This window comes from Oncorhynchus keta, chromosome 2 (genome assembly GCF_023373465.1).
Source record: "Oncorhynchus keta strain PuntledgeMale-10-30-2019 chromosome 2, Oket_V2, whole genome shotgun sequence".
In the NCBI taxonomy this organism is placed as follows: Eukaryota; Metazoa; Chordata; class Actinopteri; order Salmoniformes; family Salmonidae; genus Oncorhynchus; species Oncorhynchus keta.
In genome coordinates this window covers 30,815,680-30,830,129 of record NC_068422.1, presented here as the reverse complement: position 1 = coordinate 30,830,129, position 14,450 = coordinate 30,815,680, and the positions used below count along the sequence as shown (strand labels likewise).

The window sequence follows — 14,450 nt, the reverse complement described above, 5'->3', positions numbered from 1 at the left end:
GAGTAACAGTCTTGGATGTAAACCCTTATATCTGGGGACTGGCAGTTAGATGGATTCAAAAGATTGCATCATTAAGACAAAAGCCTTTACCTCAGAAAATAGAAAATAGCCAGTCAATGTATTTCTCACCAGCTTCACTTTGAACTTCTGTAAAATGTCCCTATAGCTACTGCATTATAGGAACCTTCTAATCTACACGTCTGTCCATCATTACAATTGATGTATTTTATGTTTCAGATATTGTTTATCGAAATATTACATTTAATGTTTTAAAAAATGAAGATGTGCAGCTCAGTGGAGAGAGAAAGAGGGTTTAGTGTTGAGGGGTTTATGATAGGAGTGTTAAGGGGTTTATGATAGGAGTGTTGAGGGGTTTATGATAGGAGTGTTGAGGGGGTTTATGATAGGGGTGTTGAGGGTGGGTTTATGATAGGAGTGTTGAGGGTGGGTTTATGATAGGGGTGTTGAGGGGTTTATGATAGGGGTGTTGAGGGGTTTATGATAGGGGTGTTGAGGGTGGGTTTATGATAGGGGTGTTGAGGGTGGGTTTATGATAGGATTGTTGAGGGTGGGTTTATGATAGGGGTGTAGGGGTGTATGATAGGGTGTTGGGGGTTTATGATAGGATTGTTGAGGGTGGGTTTATGATAGGGGTGTTGAGGGTGGGTTTATGATAGGAGTGTTGAGGGTGGGTTTATGATAGGGGTGTTGAGGGTGGGTTTCTGATAGGAGTGTTGAGGGTGGGTTTATGATAGGGGTGTTGAGGGTGGGTTTATGATAGAGGTGTTGAGGGTGGGTTTATGATAGGAGTGTTGAGGGTGGGTTTATGATAGGAGTGTTGAGGGTGGGTTTATGATAGGGGTGTTGAGGGTGGGTTTATGATAGGGGTGTTGAGGGTGGGTTTATGATAGGGGTGTTGAGGGTGGGTTTATGATAGGGGTGTTGAGGGTGGGTTTATGATAGGGGTGTTGAGGGTGGGTTTATGATAGGGGTGTTGAGGGTGGGTTTATGATAGGGGTGTTGAGGGTGGGTTTATGATAGGGGTGAGGGGTAAAGGGTTTCTGGTTAGGGTTAGTGGTTAAGAATTGACTGTAGAGCCCTTGAGGACTGAGACTGATAAAAAGACCAGTCTGGTAGGAGCTTAGACACAAAGATAGAGAGAAAGAGCCAATAGTGAGAGGCTGCTGAAAGATGTGTAGCCAATGGATGAAGCTAATGCAGAGGGCGATCCAGTACGGTCTCTCTGTATTCTATTGCAATTTGAATCAAGCATGGTGGTGGTGAAACCCCTATTGACTAAACTGGAAATGCAATCTTGGGATAGTTTTGAAAATGATAATGTAAGTTGACAACGAGTTATCTGATAGTTAAAATGGTAACGCTGGCCATTCAATCACGATACGGCCTTAAAGGTAAAAGTATGCTAAACTCCTTTAACACAACTACATCTACAGCAAGATAAAAGAACAGAGGACACCTAATCAGATGTTCTACTGGGGATCAAACCGAGGGTCAGAAGGTGGTGAGCAGCTCTTGCAGCCAGGCCCTAACTGAGATTTATTAAGACTAACACACAGACAAGAGACTGAAGTACCTGTTACTCCCCACCCACTATGCTTGCGAACAGCCGTATCTTTGTTTCTTTTGATGTTCATGCATATACATATCAATAATGGTGGTATGGGAATTATTAAAGGATTTCACAAAAAATGTCTAGTGTTTAGTTTGAAATGAGCGCCAGGCGTCGACGATGCTGTTTCTATAGGGTTGCTGGGTAGTGAGAGACATAACAAACAGCTACACACACACACACACACACACATGCGCACACGCACACACACGCCCACACACACAACTGTCACAACTGTCATTCTACAGACTTCTGTCCCAGCGCTGACAGGCCTCTCCTCGCCTGAACAACCAGTCTCATCCCTTATTAAGCACTAGGGGAGGGATCTTTCACTTCTTAAAAGGGGGAAAGGGTGGGGAGGGTCGGGGTTGGGTGAGTTGGGTCGGGGTTATTAACGACAAGAGAAAAACGTTTTTCACTGCTGCTGTTTCCTCCTTCTTGTCTCCGGTTAGCTCTTCTAGGGCCTTCTTAAGTTTGTAGCTGTTTAGAAGGCCCTGAAGTGGCAGTAGGCCTCCAGTGAGGAGAACAGAATGTAAAGCAGCCACAGGCTGACAAACAGCATGGTGGTCAGTATCTTGGGAGTCCGCGGACCCCCCAGCTCGCCGCCGATCGAAGGTCGCCGCCGGTACATCAGCACTCCCACGCAGATGAACGCAAAGATGGTGAAGAGGGTGACGGAGAAGGCCAGGCTCCCCGGGTCTACCTTGAAGTCGTTGCCCTTGGAGTTGTGGTAGATGGCGGCGATGGACCAGGCCACGCCGATGCCCAGGAACACGTTGACCGCGTTGCTGCCCGTCACGTTGCCGATGGATGCGTCAGCATACTGGTCCTGGATGGCTGCCACCTTACTGGCAAAGGTGTCTGGGGGAAAGGGAAGAGAGGATGGAGAGGAGGAGGGTGTTGTGTGTGTGATTCAATAAGGATTGGGAAAATGTTATTGGATTGGGGGAATTAATGGTGATGGGGTATGGGGCAGAGGGTATGGGGCAGAGGGTATGGGGCAGAGGGTATGGGGCAGAGGGTGTGGGGCAGAGGGTATGGGGCAGAGGGTATGGGGCAGAGGGTATGGGGCAGAGGGTATGGGGCAGAGGGTGTGGGGCAGAGGGTATGGGGCAGAGGGTATGGGGCAGAGGGTATGGGGCAGAGGGTATGGGGCAGAGGGTGTGGGGCAGAGGGTGTGGGGCAGAGGGTATGGGGCAGAGGGTATGGTGCAGAGGGTATGGGGCAGAGGGTGTGGGGCAGAGGGTATGGGGCAGAGGGTATGGGGCAGAGGGTATGGGGCAGAGGGTGTGGGTAAAGGGTGAGAGGCAAAACAAAAAAGCTCCATATTAATTAAAACTCTAAAAAACACTGAACAGCATTGTTTCATAGGACATAATTCAATGTCTGTAATCAGGGAGCAAAATTGTCACCGTTGCAGGGACAGGAGTTCCGTCTCAGCAGAAGTCATCTGTCTGGGTCTCTTTCGCCCAGACCCAGATCAATACCTGAGGCAAGCACACAATCTTCTCCACAAATGGCCGGCTATGTGTCTGGATTTAAACAGTCTGCTGTAGGAACAACAGCAGCCCAGCAGGAAGACACCATTCAATTTCTGGAGTGGAGCTGTTTATGCGAGTTGCAGTTACCTTGCCAGGAGAAAGGGCTTTCATAGAGAGTCAAGGAACCCAGTCTAATGTTTGAGATGTCTTTCATTGGCAAGTGACAGAGCACTCTGTTTTATTCCCATTTCTGTCCCTCGGTCCCTCCTCACTTCCTCTGTGCACCCTTCCCTTTTATTTTCCTGGTGCCCGAAATTTAGCAAGGGAGGCCAGGTTGAGACAAATTACTCCTCAGGGTGACTCCATTCACTGAGCTGGCATCAGGCTCTAGCCAGCTGGACATGATACCATGGTCATTGGCCTCGAGTGGCACTATTCACTGGGAATCTAGCTCTGCTGACTTCAACATGGCACAAGATGGGCACCCACATGTGCATACAAGTGTGGTCATTACTGGACCACGATAGTGAATAAAGTATCTGTGGTGGATTTAGAACAGATGCTGAGCAATGACTGGTCTAAGAGCTGTAACGTGTAACTGAGGAAGATTCATCACTTAAAAATAATCCATCTCATGTCCAGTGACTGGATAGTACTCACAGGGACTTGTCCCTTGATCCCATGCCTGCTGACTGGCCACTCGGGCCACTCTGGCCACTCTGGCCACTCGGGCCACTCTGGCCACTCTGGCCACTCGGGCCACTCTGGCCACTCTGGCCACTCTGGCCACTCGGGCCACTCTGGCCACTCTGGCCACTCGGGCCACTCGGGCCACTCTGGCCACTCGGGACACTCTGGCCACTCGGGACACTCGGGACACTCGGGACACTCGGGACACTCGGGCCTTGCACTAGGCTGGAAAACCACTGGACCAAGACCCAGGAAGAAATACGATTGAAAAACATAAAGTAAATGTATAACCCATTTTTTATGTTACATAATTTTTGTGCATCTCTGAGCAATGTTCTATCATACGATGAAAAACTCGCGTACCGGCGGTAATGCATGAAAACATGCAATGACCCTGGGATTCGATAGAACATCACTCAGAGATGCACAAAAATGTTATAACATTCAAAATGGGTGAATTGTTATTTTAAGTACTGGAGCTATGTACAGAGTCATGAAGCAGCCATCCACACAACAGTATAACTGAGATATTCGTCTATTTATCTCTTTCTGTCTCTATGAATAAATTGATTGGTTAAATCTTCTTCTGGCCCATTTATTGTTCAATGACAGTTCTTATTATTTCTTGTGTGTTTTTGTTCTACCTTGTTATTTGTAGTATTAAATTGTTATTGATTACTGCATTGTTGGGTTTAGAGCTAGCAAGAAAGACATTTTCACTGTACTTGTGCATGTGACATTAAAACTCGCAACGTCTTCAATCTTCTCTCTACAGAGAATGCTCTAGCTAGCTGCATAGTGTGGTGTATTTAGATGTCTGTGGGAGAGAGAGAGGGAGGGAGAGAGAGCTGCAGTACAGTAGACTGAGCCAGGCGTTGGCAGTGCAGCAGGCTTTGTGCGGCAGACTGGACAAAAGGCTCTCTCTCTCTCTCTGATAACAGTGTGGTCGGATCCCCTGAGCAGAATGCAGGGTGAGGACAAAAGCAGGACGGACAGAAAGACACAGGAGAGAGCTGTGGAGTGGCTAAAGGCTGATGCAGAACAGACAGGGGTTGCCTCGTAAGTGTCTGCACTAATCATCATACTGTGCAGCTTCACTGAGAATGGAAGGAGGGATGGAGGGAACGGAGGGAGGGGAGGGGACACTGGGAACACCGCAGCCTCACAGTTCTCGACAACACAAACCATAGCATCTATAGAAAGGGACATGCACGCAAGCACACAGACAACAGGGTGGGGACTACTGCAGCTACCCTTTGATACGGGAGGAGCATTTGTGTAGCGAGGAGTGTATGACTGTCGGACATAGAATTGCACAGTATGTACTGTCAGATGAAATAAAGAGATTGTTTGTCCCTGCATGGTGTGTGTGTGTGTGCTCGTGCATGTGTGTGGGCTGTGTGCTTGTGTGTGCGCAGTTTCCAACCCCAGGCAGTGATTTCCAGCACTGCCACACACACACACGCACTGTAGTCCAATTGGCAGCTGTGATTGTGTAAGGATAGTGTGTGTGGGCAGAGAGAGCATCTCTGTGTGACTGTGTTGTCCTTCTTCTTGCTCCTCTCTATCCTACACCATATATTCAATCTCCTCTGCCCTATCAAGACCGTATACAGTAAAACCTGGCTCCTCTCTACCTCCAAGATAATGGCTTTTCTAAAGCAGATAGAAGAAGGCATAAGCTCCCGAGACTGTTTTACACCTCCCAGTTCCATCTCTATGATAAGAGCTTGCCTGCTAATCACTTCCTGGCTGTGACATCACACAGTCACAGTGGAGACTGTTATCTTTGACAAGCCCTACAATCACCAGCCATTTAACTGCCTACTACACATCTGCTGCTCTCTCCGGGCCTATTAACATGCAGCAGCATCCTCTCTCTGCTGCAGCTGCCGTTAATGGCTATATCGGTTACTATGGCAATTGGGCCTCCATGGCCTTGTCCGTCGCTGCTCTCCCTTTCTGGCAAGGCCAGGAGGAAGTGATGGTGATGACGTCACTTCCTGTGTGCTGGGAGTGGTCTCACATGACTTGATGCTCCCACACTCCCGCTATCCAATCATGGTTCTAGTGAGACAGGAAGGACAGTAGCGAGCTTCTCATTTCTCTAGATATGTTAGGAATGTCTGTGACAGTGCACCCCGTAAGTTATCCACACCTCCATGATGAATATCATGTTCCGCCTACAGACGGCGTCTTGGATTGATCTATCAGCCATTGGCTGCCATTGGCTGTTTGCATAGTAAGGCCCCTATAGGAGGAGTAGTCCATAGCACTAGAAACAACGACATGTACTATAGGTTTGTGGCAATATCATGACACCTTTAAAAGTCTCTCTACCTGCACTGATAAAGAACAGGGAGAGAATTTCTCTAAATACCCAGTCGTTTTCCATCACACCTTCAAAGTGTATCAACCTAGCACAGCAAGCGCACGAACCAGAAAGACTCCACTTTGTGAAGTAGTAAACGTCAACACAGAGGTGGCGGTGATATTTGGCAAGAGAGAGAGGGACGTGACAACAGCTGGACCGATATTTAGATCTGCAGCTTTCTCAGGAAATTCTCAAATATTTAGATGAAAGCTATTAAGCTGTGTGTGTGTGTGTTTTCTGTATATACAATACATGGGTCACTTTTGTATTGCATGATTAAATGCAGAGATTTACATATTCTCCTCAGTGTGCCCTTTATCATACTTAATTTATTTTGACACACACACACACACACACACACACACACACACACACACACACACACACACACACACACACACACACACACACACACACACACACACACACACACACACACACACACACACACACACACACACACACACACACACACACACACACACACACACACACACACACACACACACACACACACACACACACACACACACACACACACACACACACACACACACACACACACACACACACACACACACACACACACACAATCCACTATAGCAATACATGGTATCTGACCTCCCTCTATGTTACTTTTATATAGGCTGCTGATGTTCTTCTCTGGCTCACTAACCATGACAAACGAGGCTCATTGAGACGTGTGGCTGTGGCCTTTGTGCCTTTGTATTGACTATAATTACAGTGGGGTGAGAGGTGTGGTGTGAGGGCTCCAGCAGGGTCCATTTACACAGCAGCACAGCAGCACAGCAGCACAGCAGCACAGCAGCACAGCGCTACGGCGGCTAATGCTAGCTTAACCCCCTCAGTTATTGTTATCGCTCCTGTGTAGAGTAATGCATCATATTCTAAAGGGCAGGACACCGCACAACACCTGATCCCCATGAGAAATGACTCAATACTAATGAACATGGGTGGCGAAGCAGTGCAGCGGTGTGTGTCTGTGTGAGCATGGTGAGGCAGGGAGGCAGGGTTCAAATTAGGAAGCCACTACGCCACTAAGGTTACCCATGCACACACAACATGCCTTGTGCAAACAAACAGAATGACAGACACAAAGAATATTGACTGCTTGTACTGTTTCCTTAGACATCTTTGTTCTTTGTGCTTGTGAAATGGGGTTTACAGTATTGGTGAAGTGAAGGGAACAGTGTTTCAGGAGTAATGTCTAGAAGTGTCAGAGCGGTGAGTCCTGAGTGAGTTACAGTGGCTGGCTGGTCAGCAGGTCTGTGATGCAGCTCAGTGTACAATACATGAACTGAGAGCTAATTAGCTAAGCACTGTATCAGTCCCAGTTGAAAGATATTAAGCTGTGTGTGTGTGTGTGTGTGTGTGTGTGTGTGTGTGTGTGTGTGTGTGTGTGTGTGTGTGTGTGTGTGTGTGTGTGTGTGTGTGTGTGTGTGTGTGTGTGTGTGTGTGTGTGTGTGTGTGTGTGTGTGTGTATGTGTGTGTTTGGCTTCACATCTGAGTCACTGCCCATCTTCTGCCTCTAAAGACATCAGCCATCTTCTGGACTAACCCACCCCTGACATCTCTCCTACTAGCAATTACTCTGTTTCAACCTTTTCCATTCCATACACTTATGGTTGTGCACTAATATTCATCATAGGAGTGTGAGGTTTATGCCATGGTAGCTGTGAGGGGTTGAACTGATGTTCCATGTGTATTTATTTAGGCTCTTGTTCAACCCACTCACTTGTATACGGTGATGTTAAGCTGCTCAGGAACAGAGCATCGGCCACTGACTAACATGTCATGTATACATGTAGCAGTATCTAGCTGGGGTGTAAAGCAGTGTAAATGAATGGTGGGAGGTGAACACTGGACACTGGGAGTGTTCGGAGCGATTAAGGGCTCGATTCAATCCATATCGCGGAAGTTCAGCGCTATGACGCGATTGAAATGTAAAGGTAATTTCAGACTGAGCCGACATACACAGGGTTTACCGTGATTGCAGTCTCTGCCAACGCGAGAACATTGCCTTTACATGTCAATCATGCTGTAGTGATGAATTTACGCGATATGGATTGAATCATGCCCTAATTCTAGAGGACTTTTGTAGGAAAAACGCAATCATTACATAGTAGTACATCTAGGTTAAATGCTACTGTAAAAGGAGTGCTACTGTCAACATTACAAAGCAAGTACATGTAGCATAAACACCAGGGTTAGTTTATAATATTACCTGGCACGGAGGTCCCCAGGGCCACGAACACCACGGCGGTGACAGAGTCCTTGAGGCCCACGGTGCAGCCGAAGTGGGAGGCCAGGTCCCCGATGAAGGCTGTAAGCAGGCCGATCATACAGATGGACACCACGAAGCAGGCCCAGCCGTTCCAGTAGTCTGTCGGGGGCACGAACGCAAACAGAACCTTCCAGAAGACGGTGAGGAAGTGCATGACGTAGTCGAAACAGGACGGCAGCTTCTCCTCGCCGCACTCTTCATCCTCGTCATCCTCACCTGGCCGAGAGAAAGAGAGAGGAGAGGGGGATGAGGAGAAAGAGAGAAGAGAGGGGGATAAGGAGAAAGAGAGAAGAGAGGGGGATGAGGAGAAAGAGAGAAGAGAGGGGGATGAGGAGAAAGAGAGAAGAGAGGGGGAATAAGGAGAAAGAGAGAAGAGAGGGGGATGAGGAGAAAGAGAGAGGAGAGGGGGATGAGGAGAAAGAGAGAAGAGAGGGGGATAAGGAGAAAGAGAGAAGAGAGGGGGATGAGGAGAAAGAGAGAAGAGAGGGGGATGAGGAGAAAGAGCATGATGTTAAGGGATCTGAAAGGGTGCGATTGTTTAGTTGATTTATTGAGACGAATGATATTCCTCAAAAGTTTACTGAACACCAGACTATATTTTGTGAAATAAGCGAGCCAAAGTTATGATTTGTGATGATGATGGTTTGCTGCTCTTAACATTGGAGCTAATTTGTCAGAGTGTAATCATAGCCTGAGGCTCGGACTGGAGCCAATCCTCTAACAGGTACACATCATCTTTGTATGTGTGTGTGTGTATACACACGGACACACATCTTTCTCGACATACAATATTAATCTGGTATTTGACCATCATAATGATTGCATCACTAATGGCCTGAACCACAATCTCAAGGGACCAAAAGAGCCATTTGAACATGTTCACATTGTGATGCACTGTAAAAGGGCAGACAAATTGCACAATGCCTTTTATCTGAGAAATGTCAAAAGCTATTTTCCATCACGTTTTTTAACAAGGCAAATTCAAAACACAGAAAAGTCTAACACACACACACACACACACACACACACACACACACACACACACACACACACACACACACACACACACACACACACACACACACACACACACACACACACACACACACACACACACACACACACACATACACACACATACAAGTGTTCTCAGCTTGCTTTCTTTCTCAGAGAGAGAGAGAAAGAGAGAGTGAGAGAGTGAGTGAGAGAGAGCGAGAGAGAGAGAGAATAGCAAAAGAGTGAGAGAGAGTTCTGCAGTGGGCCTGTGTGAGACATAAAAGTGATGTATCTCTTTTTTCACACACACACACACACACACACACACACACACACACACACACACACACACACACACACACACACACACACACACACACACACACACACACACACACACACACACACACACACACACACACACACACACACAATTCACTACAGCAATATGGTGTTAAGTGCCTTTCTCCCACTCTCTCCACCTCTCTGGTCATTTATGTCTCAACCCCTCTGCAAACTATTACAAACTACAAAGGGAAGCATAGCCACAAGCTGCCCAGTGACACGAACCTACCAGATGAGCTAAATTACTTCTATGCTCGCTTTGAGTCAAGTAACACTGAAACTTGCATGAGAGCACCAGCTGTTCCGGACGACTGCGTGATCACGCTCTCCGTACCTGACGTGAGTAAGACCTTTAAACAGCAATGTTTTTGAAACAGCTGAAATGTATAGACATTCCCCTAATATGTGAGTCTTGTTTTATTGAGTTTTTACCTGAAATTGCAGTAACAGCCTGTTATATTCTGAAATTGTCCCAGTAGATACCGGCTGCACTGAGCCACATAAAACGATGGAAGCTCATCCCCACCAATAAAAACATGTCAAATGCAGATCATACAAATCGGATGTTTTTTAATTTGTAACATTGTGTAGTGATTTCGGAGGTGGCACCACAGGTCCCAGAGTGGGGGGAATAGTTTTTCTGGGGCCTTTTTCTTGATCTGGTAGTAGGCTAACCAAACCAACTCCGGAACCTAGTTGTAGAATATGACATGGTAAAAGAAATTGTTGTAAAAAAAAAAGGTTTTATGTGGGCTATGATGGGACCAGATTATTTTTCAAATCAGGTCATATGATTTATATATATTGTTTAAAAACAATATGCTCATACAGTATGTCATCACTATTGTGTTGATTGATTCCAGTCAATCATTTTGGATTAAAAAGGCCTAGGTAGCCTAGCCTCCTGAAGTTTGACTATAAACCAAATTTGATCACATTCACATTTTCTCAGAACACACATTAATGGGCCTATTTTAGGCTACATAGTTTAGGCTATAAAAGCATGAAGCTATACATCTCCCCTGGCCAGGCCCAGATGGGATCAGAGCGCATAGACTACCTGCAGCTATGGTTGTTATCAGTAGGCTACAGTTGGTCAGACTGAAGCACAGACTAATTGTGCACGTTGACAAGTCATGAGACATTGTCACACCTTGATCTATTTCACCTGTCTTTGTGATTGTCTCCACCACCCTCCAGGTGTCGCCAATCTTCCCCATTATCCCCTGTGTATTTAGACCTGTGTTGTCTGTCTGTCTGTTGCCAGTTCATCTTGTTTGTCAAGTCAACCAGCGTTTTTGTTCTCAGCGCCTGCGTTTCCCAGTCTTTCTTTTTCTCGCCCTCCTGGTTTTGACCCTTGCTTGTCCTGACTCTGAGCCCAATTGCCTGACCACTCTGCCTGACCTGGAGCCTGCGTGCCGGGTAGCCTAGTGGTTAGAGTGTTGTACTAGTAACCAGAAGGTTGCAAGTTCAAACCCCTGAGCTGACAAGGTACGAATCTGTCACTCTGAACAGGCAGTTAACCCACTGTTTCTAGGCTGTCATTAAAACATTTGAATTTGTTACTAACTGACTTGATGAGTTAAACAAAGGTAAAAAAATATATAGTTATTTTATCCCACCTCTGGTTTACTGACCACTGCCTGCCTTGACCTGCCTATTGCCTCACCTCTGGTTTACTGACCACTGCCTGCCTTGACCTGCCTATTGCCTGCCCCTGACCCTGACCCTGCCTGCCATCCGGTACTGTTTCCCCACCTCTGGTTTACTGACCACTGCCTGCCTTGACCTGCCTATTGCCGCACCTCTGGTTTACTGACCACTGCCTGCCTTGACCTGCCTATTGCCTGCCCCTGACCCTGACCCTGCCTGCCATCCGGTACTGTTTCCCCACCTCTGGTTTACTGACCACTGCCTGCCTTGACCTGCCTATTGCCGCACCTCTGGTTTACTGACCACTGCCTGCCTTGACCTGCCTATTGCCTCACCTCTGGTTTACTGACCACTGCCTGCCTTGACCTGCCTATTGCCTCACCTCTGGTTTACTGACCCCTGCCTGCCTTGACCTGCCTATTGCCTGCCCCTGTTGGATTATTAAACCCTTGTTCATTGGATGTTGTCTGCATCTGGGTCTTACCTTTATACCTGATAGGCATTTAATGTAAATGAACTTCCATATAGAACATCTCGTTGAAATGAGCTTATACCAGATGTAATGATATGCATTATATGGATAAAAGAAGTCTGATTTGTTGTAATGTAAGGTAGACCTATTGTACTTTTATATTTGTATGAGAGTACCAATCGTTACATTTTGTTAGGATAACGTTACTTATTGAAGACGTGATGTTAGCAACTCTGTGCTTTTGTTTTGAAGCTAAAATGTATCGTGTGTCGCCTTAAGACGAGAAAATAAACCATTTAGTTGTCTGCACATGCTTGTGACTTGTTGCATTATTCAAGAGTGTAATATGGTTTGGTTGCATTATTCAATGGAGTAATACACTACTGTATATATACACAAGGGTATGTGGAAACCTTTTGAAATTTGTGGATTCGGCTATTTCAACCACACCCGCCGCTGACAGGTGTATAGACTCTAACCCATCTCCCGAGCCGTATAAATGCAACCAATCTCCCGAGCCGTATAAATACAACCAATCTCCCTAGCTGTATAAATACAACCCATCTCCCTAGCCGTATAAATACAACCAATCTCCCTAGCTGTATAAATACAACCAATCACCCTAGCCATATAAATACAACCAATCACCCAAGCCATATAAATACAACCAATCACCCGAGCCGTATAAATATAACCCATCTCCCTAGCCATATAAATTCAACCCATCTCCCTAGCCATATAAATACAACCAATCACCCTAGCCATATAAATACAACCAATCTCCCTAGCTGTATAAATACAACCAATCACCCTAGCCATATAAATACAACCAATCATCCAAGCCATATAAATACAACCAATCACCCGAGCCGTATAAATATAACCCATCTCCCTAGCCATATAAATACAACCAATCACCCGAGCCGTATAAATATAACCCATCTCCCTAGCCATATAAATTCAACCCATCTCCCTAGCCATATAAATACAACCAATCTCCCGAGCTGTATAAATACCACCAATCACCCTAGCTGTATAAATACAACCCATCTCCCTAGCCATATAAATACAACCAATCACCCTAGCTGTATAAATACAACCCATCTCCCTAGCCATATAAATACAACCAATCACCCGAGCCGTATAAATACAACCAATCACCCTAGCCATATAAATACAAACCATCTCCATAGCCATATAAATACAACCAATCACCCAAGCCGTATAAATACAACCCATCTCCCTAGCCATATAAATACAACCAATCACCCTAGCTGTATAAATACAACCCATCACCCTAGCCATATAAATACAACCAATCACCCTAGCTGTATAAATACAACCCATCTCCCTAGCCATATAAATACAACCAATCACCCTAGCTGTATAAATACAACCCATCTCCCTAGCCATATAAATACAACCAATCACCCGAGCCGTATAAATACAACCAATCACCCTAGCCATATAAATACAAACCATCTCCATAGCCATATAAATACAACCAATCACCCAAGCCGTATAAATACAACCCATCTCCCTAGCCGTATAAATACAACCAATCACCCTAGCCGTATAAATACAACCCATCTCCCTAGCCATATAAATACAAACAATCACCCTAGCTGTATAAATACAACCCATCTCCCTAGCCATATAAATACAACCAATCACCGAGCCGTATAAATACAACCAATCACCAAAGCCGTATAAATACAACCAATCACCCTAGCTGTATAAATACAACCCATCTCCCTAGCCATATAAATACAACCCATCTCCCGAGCCATATAAATACAACCCATCTCCCTAGCCATATAAATACAACCAATCACCCTAGCCATATAAATACAACCAATCACCCAAGCCATATAAATACAACCAATCACCCGAGCCGTATAAATATAACCCATCTCCCTAGCCATATAAATACAACCCATCTCCCTAGCCATATAAATACAACCCATCTCCCAAGCCATATAAATACAACCAATCACCCTAGCCATATAAATACAACCCATCTCCCGAGCCGTATAAATACAACCCATCTCCCGAGCCATATTAATACAACCCATCTCCCTAGCTATATAAATACAACCCATCTCCCAAGCCATATAAATACAACCAATCACCCAAGCCGTATAAATACAACCCATCTCCCTAGCCATATAAATACAACCAATCACCCTAGCTGTATAAATACAACCAATCACCCTAGCCGTATAAATACAACCCATCTCCCTAGCCATATAAATACAACCATCTCCCTAGCCATATAAATACAACCAATCACCCTAGCCATATAAATACAACCCATCTCCCTAGCCATATAAATACAACCCATCTCCCTAGCCATATAAATACAACCATCTCCCTAGCCATATAAATACAACCAATCACCCTAGCCATATAAATACAAACCATCTCCCTAGCCATATAAATGCAACCCATCTCCCAAGCCATATAAATACAACCCATCTACCTAGCCGTATAACTACAACCCA

At 45.7% G+C, this 14,450-nt stretch overlaps 1 protein-coding gene across 4 annotated transcripts in view; it reads right to left on the bottom strand.

The window, feature by feature from the left end:
• Positions 1–637: 637 nt before the first annotated feature.
• Positions 638–14,450, bottom strand: part of LOC118399095 (sodium/calcium exchanger 1) — a 181,317-nt gene continuing 167,504 nt past the window's right edge. For all 4 annotated transcript variants that reach the window (XM_035794907.2, XM_035794888.2, XM_035794879.2 and 1 more), the window contains exons 6-7: positions 8,421–8,696; positions 638–2,491 (exon numbers count right to left, since the gene is read on the bottom strand). In XM_035794907.2, the coding sequence (XP_035650800.1) occupies positions 2,115–2,491; positions 8,421–8,696 (653 nt within the window). In that variant the 3' untranslated portion in view covers positions 638–2,114. The remainder of the gene's footprint in view (positions 2,492–8,420; positions 8,697–14,450) is intronic.